Raw genomic sequence first — 19,494 nt, 5'->3', positions numbered from 1 at the left:
GCTGTTTCTAAGAGCAGCAGCTCTCTCCTTACAGGGCAAACTGATGGCAGTGGGAACCATTGGCCGCCCTGTCTCTGTCAATGGACGCAGGCAGCGCAGCTCAGGATTGAGCCTGCAGGTTTGCCACAATAGGGAGCATCTTCCTATGGTAGCACAACAAGAAGAGGAGGAGTCGGCAACCCAAGCGGGTGAACCCAAAAGAGGAGGATCAGGTCTGCTCTGTGCAAAACCATTGCACAGATTAGGTAAGTATTAGGCCGGGTACTCACGACCAAACATGTATGGTGAAAGCGGTCCGTCGGACCGTTTTCACCATACATGTCTGCCAGAGGGCTTCTGTACGATGGTTGTACACACCATCGTACAGAAGTCCGCGCGTAAACAATACGCGGGGCGTGTCCGCGGTGTCGCCGCGTCGATGACGCGGTGTCGCCGCGACAATGACGCGGCGACGTGGGCGGCCCGCCTTTAAAATGCTACCACGCATACGTCAAAGTCATTCGACGCATGCGAGGGACGGCGGGCGCCTGGACATGTACGGTAGGTCTGTACTGACGACCGTACATGTCCGAGCGGGCAGAATTCCAGCGGACTGTTTTAAAACAAGTCCAGGAATATTTGTCTGCTGGGAAAAGGCCCGGCGGGCAAATGTTTGCTGGAATTCGGCCCGCTCGCGCCCACACACGACCAAACATGTCTGCTGAAACTGGCCTGCGGGCCAGTTTCAGCAGACATGTTTGCTCGTGAGTATGGGGCCTAAGAGTTGTATTATTATTTTTTATTTTTGTTTTTTTAAAAAAGGTTTACAATCACTTTAATTTACCTATTGGAAAGTTTTCTTAACCAAACAGGGCGATGACAACTCATTAGTGGCAAAAAAAACATTTCTATTAGTTTCCTTTACATGTACTTTGGTGCATAACACATTTGATCAGTAAAAATATTTCCTGACGCATTCATGGCAGCACACACTGGGTTGTGACTCTGCCCCCACAACCTGACAGGATTGGTTAGCTATAAATTTGAAGGGGAGACGCCCCGCATCATTCTCTTTTTTATCCTCACCTGACGGATTGGACGGACACGCAAGTAATGCCTCTTACCGCACATCGCCCCAGCAGGTTCAAGCCTCTCCTGTTTGGAAGTCCCTCCTGTACAGTCTCTAAATGAGCTTTATGGTGGGAACCCTGTTCTGGTGGTCTCAGGGGCACATGGAAGTATACTGGCACATTATAGCAAGCTTTAAAGAAGCTTCAATTTTTGCAGTGGCCCCCACTTTCTTTCTCTTTTGTCTCTCCAGTGTATGCTGCCATGAGTGTATTTAATACAATCACATTTGCCATCCAGGATGTTTTCTCAGATTTCGGTACCTTTGTTTGTATCAGTTCTTCGCTGAGCCCTGTAGTTCCTCGGGCACCCCATACACTCTATGTCTCCGCCGCTTCCTTCTCGCTGCTCTGCGCAGGTGCGCAGCACAATGATGACGCCGCCTGTCCCCTCTGCTCTCTTGACCAAGGACGAAACAAACATCCTACAAAAAGGACTAACCTTTTGTCCCTCTACAAATTTGGATACCTTCGATATAATCAAGGATTTGCACCTGTTTGCTCGCAAACTCATTCTAAAAAGGTCTCTACGCTAAACCAGTACCCACAAACGAACTCTCCACTAGAGAGAAACAGGCCATCAATGACCTCCAATGATCTCCTTACTGGATGAACAGACGAATAGTGACCTCATTGATAAAGGACGCACTGTTGGAAGAGCAAATAACTCCTTCAAATGCTGGCCTCTCGGGCAAATCATTGCTCAAAAAGAAATCCAACAAGTTCCCACCGATAAGCCTAAATCCCAACCTCAGTGCTTTCATAGCTATATCTACTAAAGACATTACCAGACTAAAAAGATGCCGCAGTCCTGATAATATATCAGATCAAGAAAAAACTGCGCTGAAACAACTGGCTGACCAACATCAGCTCACTATCAAACCCTCAGACAAAGGGGGTATAGTCGTTATGAGCAGGGAAGGGAAGGTTATATACATGACAGTATGTGCCCTTTATCATTTATTAAGTGGGCTTGATTCTTTTGATTTGTAGCACCTGGGGTTTTTGACTGTAGGCAATTTCTTTTACTATGTGGTGTAGCCAGCATGTACACATTACAGTAGATCCCCATTTACATGGAGCAATGAGATGGGATCTGGGGATGGGGAAGGTAAGGAAACTTTCAAAAAAAATGTATTTCCTTACACTCTAAACATGATCATATAACATGCATACTCTGCAAATGTCTTAGATTCTGTTTATATAGTTGATACCCAGAGTAGCTGCTTGAAAACTATGGAACCAACTTAATAACAATATTCACATTAATAAAAGAACTGCAGTTCAGCAGCTTACTCAGCAAGCTGAAAACATGCTGTTAGCAGGCATAAAGAGTGTCAAATCAGTATGACAGCACAGTGACGGCAGTGTCCTAGGAGCACAGGGCTTGAGGAATCAAGAGGCTCAAAACAATCTCATTCATCATTATGTGGATAATATGTAAATCATTATTTTTAGGCTTATGTATGTCCCCGCATCTTGGTATTGCTCATACTCCTGTGCTTTTAATTGTTGCCAGCATTACTAATAAAGATGTTTTTTAGGGTATCAACTAGAATACAGATTTTTAGTAAGTATTTAGAATTCAGTGGTGTGGTGATATAAGCTATCAACGAATAATCTTTTGCTTTCTTCCAGAAATCTAGATAAAGACAGGTTCTCTGGGTTAAGGCTTGGTTAACTTGGGATCCGACTTGTGAGACCCCAAGTCGTGTGACATGTGAAATCCCATTTTAGTCAATGAGAGCTTAATTAGTCTTAATTAGCACTACAAGACGCTCTAATTTTAGAAAAGGTGGCCCTTGGGGCAATATTTAATCTTCTGACACCAAAAATGGGGCACAATTCCTCCTAATGACACCAACAATGGGGCACAATTCCTCCTAATGATACCAACAATGGGGCACAATTCCTCCCAATGACACCAACAAAGAGGCACAATTCCTCCCAATGACACCAACAAAGGGGCACAATTCCTCCTAATGACACCAACAATGAGGAACAATTACCTTCTAATGACACCAACAATAAGCAACAATTTCCTTCTAATGACACCAACAAAGGGGCACAGTTCCTCCCAATGAGACCAACGATGGGTCATTACTCCTCTCACTGACACCAAAAATGGGGCATTGTATACTCCTGCTGATGCTGAAATTTTTCGATTTCCAGTGGCCACAGTCCGGCCCCCCTAAAGCCCGAAGGACAGTAAACTGGCCCTTCATTTAGAAAGTTTAGAGACCCCTGCTATAGACTTTAATAGAAGTCACCTCTAAGTCGGATCCTCATCTTAATTGATGCGATTTTGATCCGACAGGCATTTTAAGGAAAATTGCTTTATTGGTATAAAAACATCCACCATGAAAAACTATCAAGGTTACAGCATCATAACAGCACAGAGGGGAGCATGGTTGATGCGTTTTACAAATTTCTTCGTTTAGACTCTTGATAAAGGAGCGCGACTGCCGTGTCATCGCAGTACGCCCGCTCAAGAAATGCGTCGCATTCCAGTGACGTCACTGCTGCCGTTCTGCTGGAATATTTTCCATCCTCCTGCCTGGCTTGTAAGTTTTCCCCACCGCCGCCGGCTTCAACACCTTACAGCGGTGAAGGACAGCTCCCCACAGCCCAGCGCCCAGCAGAAGGAGGACCAAAAGTGACAGCCCTGATGACTTCTCCTAAAGATTTTATGTACAAATGCCTATTTGAACTTCACCAAATGTGAGTTGCCTGTACTGATTTACATATTAAGTTGCTTAAAACATCTACACTTAGAGGCGCCTCTTCCCTTGCTTTTAAAGGTGAGATATAACCCACGTAGTAATTACTATGAGGCTCTGTGTCCTGTGATGTACTCCAAGAAAATAGGATTTTTGTACTCAACGTAAAATCCTTTTCTCTTTCGTCCATGGATGGACACAGCTTCCTTATACTCTTGACTGTAGGGTTATGTTCCGTCTATTACCTAGTCCTCTCCTAATAGACAGAACATAACCCTACAGTCAAGAGTATAAGGAAGCTGTGTCCATCCATGGACGAAAGAGAAAAGGATTTTACAGGTAAGCTGTTATAAAAATCCTATATTTTGTTGCAGGAAATGCGCAACATCTGACTTGTCTCTCAGTGCATATTTCTGGGAAAATCAGTGAGCCAATCACACAAGCAGGAAATTACATATCTGGGGGGAATTCTGTACACCATCTGTGTACAGAACATCTCCAGGTTGCCATCTTATATTGCATTTTACAGAAAATTACAGCGCTGCAGATTGAAAAAGAAAGGTAATTTTTAATAGCTTTCAATTACGATATGGTTTGTGTAGTAATTGTATATGCTATATTCATTTTTTATTTCAGATAAAAATATAAAAGACCTGGTTGTCTTGTTCCATACAATGATCTTGGCTTAAAACAGTGCTGCTGCAATTGGGGGAGTCATTTTCTTTTTCACCTCTACCTGCTTAAAAAAAAATTCTAGTAATATTTATGAGCTTAATGCAAATAGGTACTGTTAAGAAAAAAAATACACTCTCAAGGACACATGGAATAATAAAATATACCTTGTCCATTTGGCTGTGATGCTAATTTGAAATCTCTTTGAGGTGGAGCAAGTTTTTGATGGAAGTTTGGAAAATGCAGTGTGTATGAACGTTTTTCTGCAGATTGGGTTAGGCTTGTTTTTCCTTCAGTAAGAATTCTTTTAGGAAATAAGAGCAACATTATTTGAAATATTGTAAAAACTTTGAACGTTAAACCTGTCATCATAAACTGCTTCCGAAGCAAAGATTATTTTATGTGTTAGGGTGTGCTGCAATAATGCTGCACATTAATTTTGAATGGGCTAGCCATATACTTCGGCACCCACAAAAACCAAATTGCAGCATTTTCAATAAAGCAGCGCACCAAAACACATGCAAAAATCTGTTACAAATCATAAAATGCAAGGATGCAGGACAAAAAAAGATACAATTGGTGCTGGACCCAGAAGTAAAATAATGGGGAATTATATATGTTGTATCACCTTCAAGTATTTTTACTTTATATGATCGAAAATAAAGATGGTGTAACAAAGAGCCAAACACAATTTTGAAAAATCGTTCCTGACTTTCTTAAAAAATTAATAAACTGTTAAAACTATTTTGTCTGTATTCTGTGTGTTGTGTTTCTTTTCTTTTTTAAAAGCATGAACAAAGCATTCCTCTTGCTGTTCAGTTACATATGCTTACATAGTCCAGGCAAGAAGGTGAGTGAGTTACCAAGGTGTCCATCACTGAGCACTTATCTGAGTGTTTTTTGGAGTGCAAGCACACAGCACACAGGTGGACTGATCTGATATACTATGGAAGACGTTTTTTACAGAGAGATTGCAGTGTGGATTTTTATTACACAAAGTGGACTTATATATACACATATGTTTAACATATCATGGTACTGAATAGGGCTTTCTTTGGAAACGATCTAAAATCATTTATTTAAATGATTATCGATAATAGTTGCCACACATAAACTTTAAAGGTTGTAAAGGTTTATTTTTTTAAATAACAAACATGTTATACTTACCTCCATTGTGCACCTCCATTTTGCACAGTGGAGGCCTTTTCTGGGGTCCCAAGGTGGCGGTCTTGGCTCCTCCCCGCCTCAGATAACCCCCTCTGGGAAGCGCTCTCCCACGGGGGTGACCTTGCGGGCACACTCACGAGTCTTGAGTTCGGCGTCCATAGTCGACTACTACAGGACTCAGTGAGACCCCCGCTCCGTGATATAGTGCCAGAGCCACCGGGTGACATCATCGGGTGACTCTGTCCCCTATGACGACACATGCTGGCCCTCAGAGACCCAGCCCTTTGATGACATGCTCCCAGTACAAAGACTGATAAAGACCCACGTCTGTGAGGCTGTATAAATGTGTGCTGTCAGCAGGAAGGGATTAATGACAGGAACCACTGGATTGGCACTAGGCAAATGTGTTTCCTAAACTATACACCGATTAGTTTAACTTCTATCGTCAGGAAAATACTTGTGAGTTTAAAAAAAAACTACAAACAAAATTTTTTTTCGAGCAATTTATATTTTCTGTTTCAAAAGTATTTATTGAAGGTGTTTTACAAAGATTAGAAAGGTAGACATAAACATACAAAAATAAGGCCAAGAAAACATTATTTTAAGCAATAGACAGCATGGACATGTGTCGGACCGACTTTGAAAATGCTCCCTGTACTACTTTGGTCCGACTTTGATCCTACTTCAGCCCATTGAATATGATTGAAGTCAGATCAAAGTCGGAACGCCGTCTTGTTTTTTCCACGACTTTGTCATGCGACTTGTGCTCTGCTGATCTTGAGAGGGAACTCCACGCCAAATTTTTAAATCAAAAAACGGCATGGGAGCATACAGGCCCTTGGGTCTGGTATGAATTTAAAGGGGAGCCCCTACACCGAAAAAACGGCGTGGGGGTCCCCCAAAATCCATACCAGGCCCTTATCCGAGCATGAAGCCTGGCCGGTCAGGAAAGGGGAACGAGCGCCCCCCCTGAACCGTACCAGGCCGCACGTTCTCAACATAGGGGGTGGGTGCTTTGGGGCAGGGGGGTGCCCTGCGGCCCCCCCACCCCAAAGCACCCTGTCCCCTTGTTGATGAGGACAAGGGCCTCTTCCCAACAACCCTGGCCGTTGGTTTTCGGGGTCTGCGGGTTTACTGGAATCTGGGAGCCCCCTTTAATAAGGAGCCCCTAGATCTCGGCCCCCCATCCTATGTGAATGAGTATAGGGTACATGGTACCCCTACCCATTCACCTGCAAGAAAAGTGTCAAGGAAAAAAGACACACTACACAGGTTTTTAAAGTCATTTATTAGGCAGCTCCGGGTGGTCTTCTTCCGACTTCGGGGGTCTCTTCTGACTCTCCAGGCTCTTCTCCCGCTCTCCGGTGCCTTTTCCGCGCTATCCGGTGCTTTCTGCCTTCTGCCCGGCTCCTACGCTATCTTCTTCCAGCTCTTTTACTAGCAGTGGCCCGGTCTTCCCCGTTTTCTTCCCTCTTCTCTTGTCCCGATGATGACACAACGCTCTCGTCCGCTGTAATGCCATGTGCCCGGTGCTCAATGATTTATATAGGCATGGGGCCTATTTATATAGGCAAGAGGCACCATGCCTCTTATGACGTCACAGTCCCATCATGCCCAGGAACTGTGACGTCATAAGAGGCGGGGTCACCGGGTGACATCACCTGGTTACCATGCCCAGGATTAAATGTAACATACATACACCCCCTTTCCTGAACGTCCGGGCTGCGTGCTCGGATAAGGGTCCGATATGGATCTTGGGGGGACCCCCACGCCGTTTTTCAGCGTAGGGGATCCCCTTCAAATCCATACCAGACCCAAGGGCCTGGTATGCTCCTGGAGGGGGAACCCATGCCAGTTTTTTATTTGAAATTTGGCGTGGAGTTCCCCCTCAAGATTCATACCAAACACAGTGCCTGGTATTGGCAGGAATCCAAGTCGGATCCCCGTTCATTGAAAGTCAAACATATGTCGGCTTCAAGTCGGAGGGCAAAATCGGATCCAAAGTAGGAAGAGTGTCGTGTCGCACTAGTGTGAACCCGGTCTAAATGGTCTAAGGTTATTGTGGTGTGCCCCAAGGTTCAGTGTTGGAACCCTAACTTTTTAACTTATTTTAGATGCTATAGTTTGCGGGATTAAAAGTACCATTTCTGTGTTTGCAGATGACACCAAGCTATGTTATAGAATAATGTCCTTACAGGATGTCTCCAACTTCCACACAGACCTTAATGCACTGTGCACAAGCAGACAAAAATGCGATCCTTAAAGGGGTTGTAAGGTACAATTTTTTTTCCCTAAATAGCTTCCTTTACCTTAGTGCAGTCCTCCTACACTTACCTCATCCTTCGATTTTGCTTTAAACTGTCCTTATTTCTTCTGAGAAATCCTCACTTCCTGTTCTTCTGTCTGTAACTCCACACAGTAATGCAAGGCTTTCTCCCTGGTGTAGTGTAGTTCTCAGAATCAAGTTGACGCATGCTCAGAAGCATTGAACTGGCCCCCCCAGACTCCCCGCCAACCCGTGAGGCTGGCGTCCGTCGTGATCACAGTCCAATGGAAAGGAAGGAATGACTTCCCGGACTGAAGAGCCGGCATCTCAGCCACCAACTCAGGGGAGCCCTGACCAGGTGACTTACATGAACCTGACGATCCAGAGACAATGGAGATCTGTTCTATTTGGACAGGATCTCCTTCTGCAAGACTTGAGTGTGGAATTGGGTATACGGTACTGCCTCAAAGGAGGCTACCATAAGGCCCAGAACTCGCATGCAAAAACGGAGAGACGCCCATTTGTGGGATGCCAACATTGTCCGCAACTTCTCCAAAGGAAGGAAGACTTTCGCCTCCGAGGAGTCCAGAATTAATCCTAGATACTCCAGACGCTGAGTCGGGACCAAGACCGACTTCTGAATGTTCAGCACCCAACCAAATTCCCGGAGGGTCTGACTGGCTATAGACACGTCCTCCTCTAATTCTGTGCCAGAAGCAGCTCTCAGAAGAAGATTGGTAGCCCGCGATAGCAATGCCTCACTGTCTCAGCAGAGCCAGATATAGGGCGAGCACCTTGGTGAACACTCTTGGTGCTGACGCTAGGCCAAAGGGAAGAGCCACAAATTGATAGTGTTCTTCGCCAATCGCAAAGCACAGAAACCTCTGATGCCTGGTGCAGATGGGGACATGCAAGTATGCGTCCTTGATGTCCAAGGATGCCAGAAAATCCCCCTGATGGAGCGCAGCAACCACCAAACAAATTGATTCCATCCGGACCTTTCGAACCCCTACAAAAGCATTGAGGGCCTTGAGATCCAAGATTGGATGGACTCTGTCCTTCTTTGGGACCACAAACAGATTCAAGTAGAATCCCTGAAACCTTTCTTGTAGTGGTACAGGCAAAATTACCCCGCACCTCAGTAAGTCTTGTACTGCCCCCATTAAGGCAGTCCGACGAGTCGGGGAAAGAGAAAGATTTGAGGGAAAAAATCTGTTTGGCGGATAGGAAAGAAACTATCTTGTACCCAGAAGTGACCACCTTGCAGACCCACTGGTCGGCGAGCAGGGAGGTCCACCGGAGGATACTTGGGGTGTCTACATGTGTGAAACTTGTCCAAAAAATGTAATTATTCCAGTTTTGGTAAGGGGAAAAAATCATTGTGGTATTTGATCACTTCTAAGGTTTTTATTTTTTGTTAAAAAAAAAAAAAAAGACAGAATTAAAAAGAAAAAAGACTATAGCACGGCCCCTAGTGGTTAAGGAAAAAACACTTGGCACTACAAGTGCACTAGGAGAACCTAGGAGACAGCTAAAAGAAACACAAGCAATAAATCAAATTCAAGATGATTTCAGTTCAAAAGTTTTTTTTTTATTTTCAAAGAAATCAAAAATCTTCTGATATAGCAATGGCCCCCCCTACCGTAAAATAGTCCACATATTTTTGGTGCACATCACGGGCGCTTTGGGGGGGCAAGCCAGTACGGCAAGCTTTCATGGCCGAGATAGGATTAAGGTCCTGAATTGCGGTCTCAGGCCCAACTGAGGCCATATAATTTGGAGCATGTTTACGTAGAAAATTGTGCAGAACACAGTACGCCATGACAATGTGGTTGATTTTGTACTGCCATATTGATGGATGTATGAAATAGGCCGAACCGGCTGGCCATTATGCCAAATGCATTCCCGACCACTCTTCTGGCTCTGGCCAGCCGGTAATTGGTCCTGGGGAAATGGTCCTATTAGATGATTTCCAAGCCCAAACGCTTCATCAGCGACGAACACAAACGGGAGTCCTTCCACGTTGTCTTCCGCAGGTGGCAATCCCAATCCAACAGTCTGGAGATGTCGGGAGAACTCGGTCTTGGAAAACACTCCACCATCCGACATCCGGACATTTTTCCCCACGTCCACATATAAAAAATGATATGTCGCTGACACCACCGCCATTATCACAATACTATGGAACCCCTTGTAGTTGAAATAGTCTGACCCCGAATGGGGTGGTGGGACGATGCGGACATGCTTCCCATCTATTGCCCCTCCGCAGTTGGGAAAATCCCACCACGTGGCAAACTAGGAGGCCACAGTCTGCCATTCCTGTGTCGTGGAAGGAAACTGTGGAGTCAAACAATAAAAAAATATATTAGTACTTTTGCACATAACATTGCAAGCAGATTATACAAAAACATTCTTGGCCAAGATCAGTATAACATTTATCTGAAGTATTTAAAGACAAAAATATTAGGCCCACTTATCACCTCACCTTACCTCACCCCCTCTGATGGCCCATTGTAAAAAATTTAGGGGGGAGGGGGGTTCTAGCTGAGTATGGGCCCTCAAAAAAAGCCTCTGCCACTTTGCCTGAATTTAAGGGCAACAGTAACATTTGTACACATTTTAAGGGGTGTTTAGGGTAAAGCACCACAATGGAGCTGACAAAATACATTGTTAAAGTGACTAGGTGTGTATGGGCCAAGGATAGCATTAAGGGAAATATGAATGGAGGCCAAAAAAGGAGCATTAAAAGCTTACAGCATGCATGAGGACAAAGGGGACATTCACAGCATATTACAATCATGGTAATTAGGGAATGTGAAAGAAATACAATACATTAGCATACATTAAAGGGTCACTAAAGGAAAACATTGTTTTAGCTAAATAGCTTCCTTTACCTTACTGCAGTCCTGGTTTCATGTCCTCATTGTTCGTTTTTGCTCTGATGTTGCTGTAATTCTTCTCTGTTCTGGACACTTCCTGGTTGTCTGTTTCCTGATGACCACAGTACTGGGAGCTTTCTCTCTGTGGTCACCAACGTGCTGGCCCCCGTACTATGGACTACAACAGTGCGTCAGGCTCGCTTTCTACGTGATCCAGAGACTTCAAGGAGGTGTGAGCAGTGTGTGTCTAAAACCCCACAGCACCTCCTCCCTTTGAATCAGTTTCGTTTCATCCCCTTCACTTCAAATTAAATTTCAAATGCGCCAGTTGCTGATAATAAATGTAGAATAAATCTTAAAAAAAAAAAAATTCTCTGTTGGTGCTGCTGGATTCTGGAGTGTATCGCTGTGTCTGTCTGTGTGGGTGTGTTGAATAGCTTGAATAATGATCGTTGGGCGGTATAGTGGGCGGATTATTCAAAAAATATTACAGAGCGCTTGTGCCCTGTTTTTTGAACTGCGCATGCGCGATGCGCAAAGGATACTGGGAAATGTAGTTCCCAGCATGACGGCGATGTCGCTCACATGAACGAGGGCCGAGAAGCAGGAAGTCTACTGCAGAAACGAAACTCGAAACCAGCAGGTAAGAGATATGAATGAATTTAATAGCATTTTACTCTTTTAAAAAACGAATCATTAAACTATTGTGGCTCTATACGATACAGCAGGACATTTTAGCAGACATTTTTTTTTTGTTTACAACTCATTTAAATACATAGAATGTGATGTTAAAGGAGAAAACTTACCTTAATATAGTCCTTCTACAGGACTTGGATGATGGCAGAACAGGTCTCTGGGATAATGATCCCCAGAGCCTGGGGGGAGATGCTTTTTAAGAACTTGAGGTCCTGCAGACTTCTCCCAGTTGCCAAGTACCGCAACATGGCAACTAGCCTTTGCACGGCAGTGATGGCTTGCCGAATGCAGGTGTCCTGCTTGGTAAAATAGGGGGACAGCAAAGCCAACAGATGGTGAAAAACGGGGTCCGTCATCATCAGGGTTATTCTCCTGGATCTCCCACAGCAAAGGCATGTGACAGAATTGATCACGCTGGAGCAACCAATTCGTCCATGAACTCATCATCACCCTGCTCATGGACTGAGCTTGGGTCAAAACAAGAAGCCCAGCACCAAGCCCATGCACAGCACAAACTCTACTACGACGAGAATGTACGGGCAAACATGGCTAGAAAACGACCGGCTAGTCAGAACGAACTGAACAGCAAGACCTATGAAAAACGACCTGAAAATCAGAAACGAGTGAACAAGAACGCACTGGAAACCAGATACGAACTCACTACACGCACTGAAAAACAGATACGAACCCACAAGAACAAATTGAACAGCAGAAAACGATCTGAAAAGCATGAAGACTGAAAAGCACGAATCGTCTCTCACCAAGCTTTTACTAACATGAGATTAGCAAAAGAAGCCCAAAGGGTGGCGCCGTTGGAATGGAACTTCCCCTTTATAGTGCCGTCATACGTGTTGCATGTCACTGCCTTCTTTACGGTCGGATTAGTGTGACCGTGTGTATGCAATACAAATTTCAGCCATTTTCCTGCTGGAAAAAAACACGGTTTTCTTGTCGGAAATCGCGATCGTGTGTACGAGGCATTACACTGCTTCAGGGTCCTCTTCATTCCTTTCTGCATCTGACTCCTCTAAGGTCAGACATATCAGGATGTGACTCAGGTAGAGGCGGAAAAGCTGGAGAAAGGGCTCTGCATTTTGTAGCCCTGGACAGAGATGGCTATGTTAAAGCTGTTAGTTGTCTGGGGAATTGAGACACAGATGCAGAAAAATCTGCCTTTGTCAACTGCCTAGGTCATTTGTTGTGTGCCTGAAATAAAACTAGAGTCAGATGCAGAAACCAGTGTTAAAATGTAGGTTCTGCTCTAGTGCAAGGGAAGCTTTATTACTCTGAGGTTTAGTGTTGTGTGGGTCTTCAGAAGGGAGTTTTCGCCATGGATCCTTTTTGTCTGGTTTCCAGTATAGAGATGAGGGTATTCCCCTGTGAGGTATCTACAGAGTAGGGTAAAGAATATAGGCTAAGCATATCTGGAAAGAGTACGCAGCAACCTGGGTGTAGACTGCCCTGTAGAGAAGTACTCGTGGTGAAAGGGTAGGAAGAGGCACCTGAGTACCTTATAAATTCTCTAGGAAAAAGTGGAATTAAAATGTGCAACCAGTGGCGTGATGTAACACCTGGTCATCCACCGGAGACTAAGCTTTGAGTAATTGAATTTTAGTGCCAAATTTGAAAAGTTTACACTATAAAGTGAATAAACCTAATCCTACTTTTTCAAGTAATGGTCAGAGATACAGCATGAGCCTGTCTTACCTGGTCCATATCTCTGGTCCCTATGTAGAGTCCAGGCTGAAGGCGTCTTCAGGGTTAGGGTTCCATAGGGATGGACCATTGCCATTAGCACCCATAACACGCACAAATGTCCCAACAAAGCTACACTACAAGCATTAAAGTATCGTCTGATAATAAATTGGTGTAACAAAGGCAGTGGTGATAGAGGGATTGCATCCATGAATAACAGCACAGCTATGCCCAAGACTTCTGGGTCAAGTGGCAACTACTACCTGAGCTACTGTATATCTGATGTTACGCCACTGCTCTAGGACTCTGAAGCCGTGTACACTTGATTGGTTTGTCTGATGAAAACAGACCGATGGACTGTTTTCAATGGACAAACCGATCGTGTGTGGGCCCCATCGGTCTTTTTGTTAAAAAATAGAACATGTTTTAAATGTTTCTTATGGATAAAAAAACGATAGAAAAATCCGATCGTCTGTGTGGAACTCCATCGGAGAAAAATACACGCATGCTCAGAATCAAGTCGACGCATGCTCGGAAGCATTGAACTTAATTTTTTTCGGCTCGTCGTAGTGTTTTTTTACATCACCACGTTTTGGCACGGTCGGAATTTAGTCTGATAGTGTGTATGCAAGACTGATTAGATTCCATCAGATATCCGATTGTGTGTACAGGTCTATAGAGATTTTTAAATTTCACATCTGTAAGTGAAAAACACCTTGACTCACCTATGCTGGAACGTTGCTGCTTGATCTGGAACTTTTTTTTGTCTGTTGTTATCCTGGTTTGCAATGTTTTCAATATGCTGGAAAGTGAGAATAACGTTTACATTCATGCAGTATATCCGTTTTATGAATATTAGAGATATTTCTTCAGAAGTCTTTTTTTTTTATCTAGTGTTAAATAATTTGCACTTTCAAGATTAGGGTAACAGAAATTCATACATTAAAAATGAGTAACTAAAGTGCTTTTACCAGAAAGGTAAGCAATAAGCTTAGTAAGTTCAAGGTTGCCGTTGATTTCTTTGGGAACACTAACAATGTTATATAGAAATCAATCCACAGTCAGCAATATAAGAGAAATCTGGCCAGTGTATGAATATACCAGTGTATACTAGTAATGCCCTTGTAAACATATTTGTACAGGCTACCTTACAGCCAATTGAATTTTCTTGTTCTTTTCTTATAGCAAGTTTAGGTCTTATGCCGCGTACACAAGATCATTTTTCAGCATGAAAAAAAAAAACGTTTTTCAGCATGTAGAAAAAACAGTGTTTATCCAACTTCATCATTAAAACGACGTTGCCCACACACCATCGTTTAAAAAAAATGCTCTAGCAAAGCGCGGTGACGTTCAACACTATAAAGGGGAAGTTCCATTTGCCTTTGGGCTGCTTTAGCTGATTCTGTGTTAGTAAAAGACGATTCGTGCTTTTCTGTCTGTTACAGCGTGATGAATGTGCTTACTCCATTATGAATGGTAGTTTTACCAGAACGAGCGCTCCCGTCTCATAACTTGCTTCTGAGCATGCGTGGGTTTTTAATGTTTTAGCCCACATTTTTTACAACCTGAAAAATGACATTGTTTAAAACGACGTTAAAAAATGCAGCATGTTCGGAAAAAAAAATTGCAGTTTTTCAGAACCTGAAAAATTATGTGAAGCCCACACACGATCATTTTAAATGACATTTTTTAAAAACAACGTTTTTTCATGCTGAAAAATTATTGTGTGTACCCGGCATTAGATTCAAGAATGTAAGTATTTGAACGCCACATGTGTGTTTATATATAATATATCATGGTGGACTTTTCAGAAGTACGAAAATTTGTAGAAATGTCACAGTGGATGATTTATTATGCAGGCTTAGCGGATATACTTTTTTATACCTTTTCCTACATTTAAAAATGCATACTATACAGCAGTTAATATACTACTGAGTTACATTTTGAATTACATACTAAATACATACTACTACATATTACACACTATTGAATTAACATTTTTTATATCCACAAGAAACAGCGGAGCTGATTTTTTTTAGCAATTTGTCAGAATTGTTATGGATAACATGGGGTTCTGAGCGTTCACATAGTAATTATCAGTTTATGAATACAGAGATCATCAGTTTATGAATACAAAGAGTTCATATATCTTACAATATGGAACTGCTGCTTTTTGATATTCCTGTAAAACCTCTACTTGGTACTGGTTGACTGGGACTTAAAAAGAGTACTTTTAGCGTTTCCCTGAAAACTCCATATCTTCTAAATCACTGAAACAAAGAATATACCTTGATATCTTGCCATATCTTGATGTAAATGAGCTGTAAAAAGAGGAGGTTCTTACACATTTCAATACCGGCGTATTTTCATATGACGTCCTCGCGCCTCTAGGCTGCTAGAGGGCGCTCGCGCCCACCGCATCCCACGGGTGCCAATGCGTGTGTCTGGCAGCCACAATGTCCACCAGGTACCCGCTATCGTCAGTTACAGAGTTGGGGACAAGGATCTCTGTGTGTAAACACAGAAATCCTCATCCTGTCAGGGAGAGGAGACTGATGGTGTGTCCCTTGTACATAGGGACATCAATCGGTCAGCTCCCCCATTCAGTCCCCTCCCCCCCCAGTTAGAAACACTCAATAGGGAACACATTTAACCCCTTGATCGCCCCTTAGTGTTAATCCCTTCCCTGCTAGTCACATTTATACAGTAATCAGTGCATATTTATAGAACTGTTCGCTGTATAAATGTGAATGGTCCCAAAATAGTGTCAAAAGTGTCCGAACTGTCCGCTGCAATATCGCAGTCCTGACAAAAATTGCAGATTGCCACCATTACTAGTAAAAAAAAAAAATGTCATAAATCTATTCCCTATTTTGTAGGCGCTTTAACTTTTGCACAAACCAACTTGACTGCTCTCACTCTAACAAGAGAGTGTAACCATTTTAATAGCTGATTTGAACGCTGCCTGCCCATTTCTAGGGTCTTCTGGCAGCACAACAAAACATCAGTTTCCTATATCTGAAACCTCCAGATGTATTTTTAACTGCTCTCATCTATATTTAGAGAAAGGTAATACGTTTTCCTTCCGCAGAACAATATTCTGGAAAAAAGGAAGTCAAGAAACATCTTGACCCAAATGAAAACTAGATCCTTCTAGCAAATAAGGCTGGGTGAGGATTTACCATCACCCTTTCCTTAAAGGGGTTGTAAAGGTAAAAGATGTTTTCCCTAAATAGCTTCCTTTACCTTAGTTCAGTCCTCCTTCACTTACGTCACCCTTCGATTTTGCTTTTAAATGTCCTTATTTCTTCTGAGAAATCCTCACTTCCTGTTCTTCTATCCGTAACTCCACACAGTAATGCAAGGCTTTCTCCCTGGTGTGGAGAAAGCCTCTTGAGGGGGCGAGCAGGAGTGTCAGGACGCACACTAACACACAGCTCCTTTCTCTATCTGCAAAGTAGAGAGCGTCCTGACTCTCCTGCTCGCCCCCTCCCCCCTCAAGAGGCTTTCACCACACCAGGGAGAAAGCCTTGTATTATGGTGTGTAGTTACAGACAGAAGAACAGGAAGTGAGGATTTCTCAGAAGAAATAAGGACACTTAAAAGCAAAATCGAAGAATGAGGTAAGTGATGGAGGACTGCACTAAGGTAAAGGAAGCTATTTAGGGATTTTTTTTTTTTACCTTTACAACCCCTTTAAGAATAATTAAGTATGGCTCTATACCAAGAAAGCTGCCAATACTGAAACTCTCCTGCGGAGGCTACCGCAACCAAGAACACCAATTCCCTTGTTAGAAGGATGAAGGGAAATATGGTGCATCGGCCCAAGGTGCTGACCTTGTAAGCCGACAAAACTAGACTCAATCCCCCGGGCACAAGGGCGACCTAACTGGCAGGCTTATACGCGTTACCCCTTGTATAATGGTCCGGATCAAAGAGTGCGAAGCAAGCAGCCTTTGAAAATACTGACAAGGCCCGAGATCGGATCCTTGATGGAACTTAAGGCTAGCTCCATCTCCTTTCCTAATGTAGCAAAGCAAGAATTTTACCTATGACATACTTCCAAGAATGCCACCCCTTGGTTTCACACCAGGAACATGGGCCTTCCAGATCTTATGATACATGGTCCTGAATGCCAGCTCTGCTGTACGAATCAAGGTAATTTGCAGGTGATTCTGAAAGCCCTGATCCTCAAGAATGCGGGCTAAAACAGCCAGACCATTAATTCCCATGTTTGCAAGACAGGATGAAATACCCCCCCTTGCGAAGTAGGTCTGGACAAGATGTAAGGGACCCTGGGTCCTCTACTACCACCCTTGCGATCCCTGCACCGTAAGGTCGTTTGGGTCATGCCAGAGATATTAGGCTGGCTTCCGTTCCCCTCTGATGTTGCATAGAAGCCACGGTAGTCGCGGCACTGGGGGGAGAGAAAGCATAAACCAGTGACAACTGGTCCCACGGGGTTACTAACGCATCTGTCCCGCATGCAAATGGATCCTTTGTCCTTGACACAAAGCTCTCCAACTTCTTGTTGAACCTGGACACCAATAAATATTATGTCCGGGGTACCCTTTCTCTGGCATTTGGTCAGAAAAAAGTCGGGTGTAGAGGTCATTCTCCCGGGAACAATTGTTGACGGCTCCAGAAAACCAGCCTGCCAATTTTCCATTTCATGTAATGAAGATTGTCGATAGGCAAGGTACAAGCTCCTCTGCCCAAGCCAGAACATAGCTCACTTCCCTCTGGCTGCGTGACTTCTAGTGCCTCCTTGGTAAACAAAGTATATCACTGGTGTGGCATTGTCGGATTGTACTCTGACAGACCAACCCTGCAACCTAAACGCCCAGGCCCTTAAGCCAGACATTCCATCCGTAGCTCTAGAATGTTGATAGATGAGACTCACTTGGAGCTTGATCACTTCCCCTGGGCAGTGGTTTCTTCCAGGCCTGGCCTCCATCCCTAGAGGCCAGCCTTCATACCCGCCACCGCCCTGTTGTCTCCTAATAGTCTAAGTATGTCTGTGTACCTGTTTTTTCTGGGCCAGTTTGGTGCAGAGAATCAGTTACTTCTTCTCTTGCTCTATTTTTTTTGAGCAGATGAGGTAAGATGTGCACTGGAGGTAAGGAATATATTAGCATGAACCTAAGACCAGCTGATTATCAAGGTATCCAATGCAAGTGCCAAAAAGATCTTTGGTCCAGGCCACAAACAGAGGTAGCTTCTTGTTAAATATGGAGGCCAGGATATCCACATCCTGGGTCCGCCATCTGACATATCAGGTGGAAAAGTTTGGAATGAAGGGCCCATAATATAGGTGGGGTGGCTGAGGTAATCCACTTTCTAGCTGTCCACTTCAGGTATGTGGACTACAGAGATTGGTGGACAGTGAGTCTCCATCCATGAGATGATCTGGCTTGCTGTCTTCAAAGACTGTTCATGCCCACTTGTTGGTTGATATAGGCCAAAGCTGTGGCAATGTCTGATTACACCCTCATTGGGTGTCCATCCTTGCAGAAGGGGAAGAGGGGAGTCCATTGTTGCAGAGCCATTCTTATTGCTCTGAGCTCCAGGATGTTGAAGGACAGGAACCATGTTCCCTGGACCACAAGGGACCTAAACATCTAACCCAGCCTGAAAGATTAGCATCTGTAGAAAAATTGAAGGAAAGACTTCCCCATTATTAAGACAGGAGCATGGGTAGGTCGAGAGAAAGAGCATGCTTGTTCCATGTAGACAAGATATTGTGCTGGAGAGTTCGCAAATGAAATTGGGTAAATGGAACAGGTGGTGCGACAAACTAGAAATAATTGTCTTCTACTGCAAAGCACAGAAAACACATTATTGCATGTGTATGGATGCCGGGTATTCCCCTTGTCTCAGAGAGGCAATTATCGACCTTGTGGATTCAATGCACAAGGTATTTGTTGAGGGATTGGAGGTCCTTTCTATCTTGCTATTGTGGGATGCAACATTACAGGCTGCCCCCATAGCGTGTGGTCCAGGTGTCACACCAGCAAAAAAATTAAAAAGTACCCAAAAAATGGAGTGGGATTATAGGGAAGGCTCCCAGGAACGTGTCCGGCAGTGTCAAATCACCTAACAAGCCTATGGCAATGTTTCTCAACTCTAGTCCTCAAGTACCCCTACAAGTCATGTTTTCAAGATTTCCCTCAGAGGAAACGGCTGTGGTAATTACTAAGGCAGTGAAACTAATCTGTTTGGGGTACTTGAGGACTGGAGTTGAGAAACATTGACCTAGGGTATATGAATACTAAGCCTGAGTCCTGTACTTT

General features: G+C 43.8%; 1 protein-coding gene across 1 annotated transcript in view; it reads right to left on the bottom strand.

Moving 5' to 3' along the window:
* The window catches only part of LOC120920365 (protein SIX6OS1-like), an 88,379-nt gene that overhangs the window by 32,151 nt on the left and 36,734 nt on the right, over positions 1–19,494 (bottom strand). Inside the window, exons 6-8 of the mRNA XM_040332402.1 lie at positions 13,927–14,003; positions 4,666–4,802; positions 4,480–4,565 (exon numbers count right to left, since the gene is read on the bottom strand). Of these exons, the coding sequence (XP_040188336.1) occupies positions 4,480–4,565; positions 4,666–4,802; positions 13,927–14,003 (300 nt within the window). The remainder of the gene's footprint in view (positions 1–4,479; positions 4,566–4,665; positions 4,803–13,926; positions 14,004–19,494) is intronic.

Source organism: Rana temporaria, chromosome 13 (assembly GCF_905171775.1).
Source record: "Rana temporaria chromosome 13, aRanTem1.1, whole genome shotgun sequence".
NCBI classification, from domain to species: Eukaryota; Metazoa; Chordata; class Amphibia; order Anura; family Ranidae; genus Rana; species Rana temporaria.
This window is presented reverse-complemented; position numbering and strand designations above follow the sequence as displayed.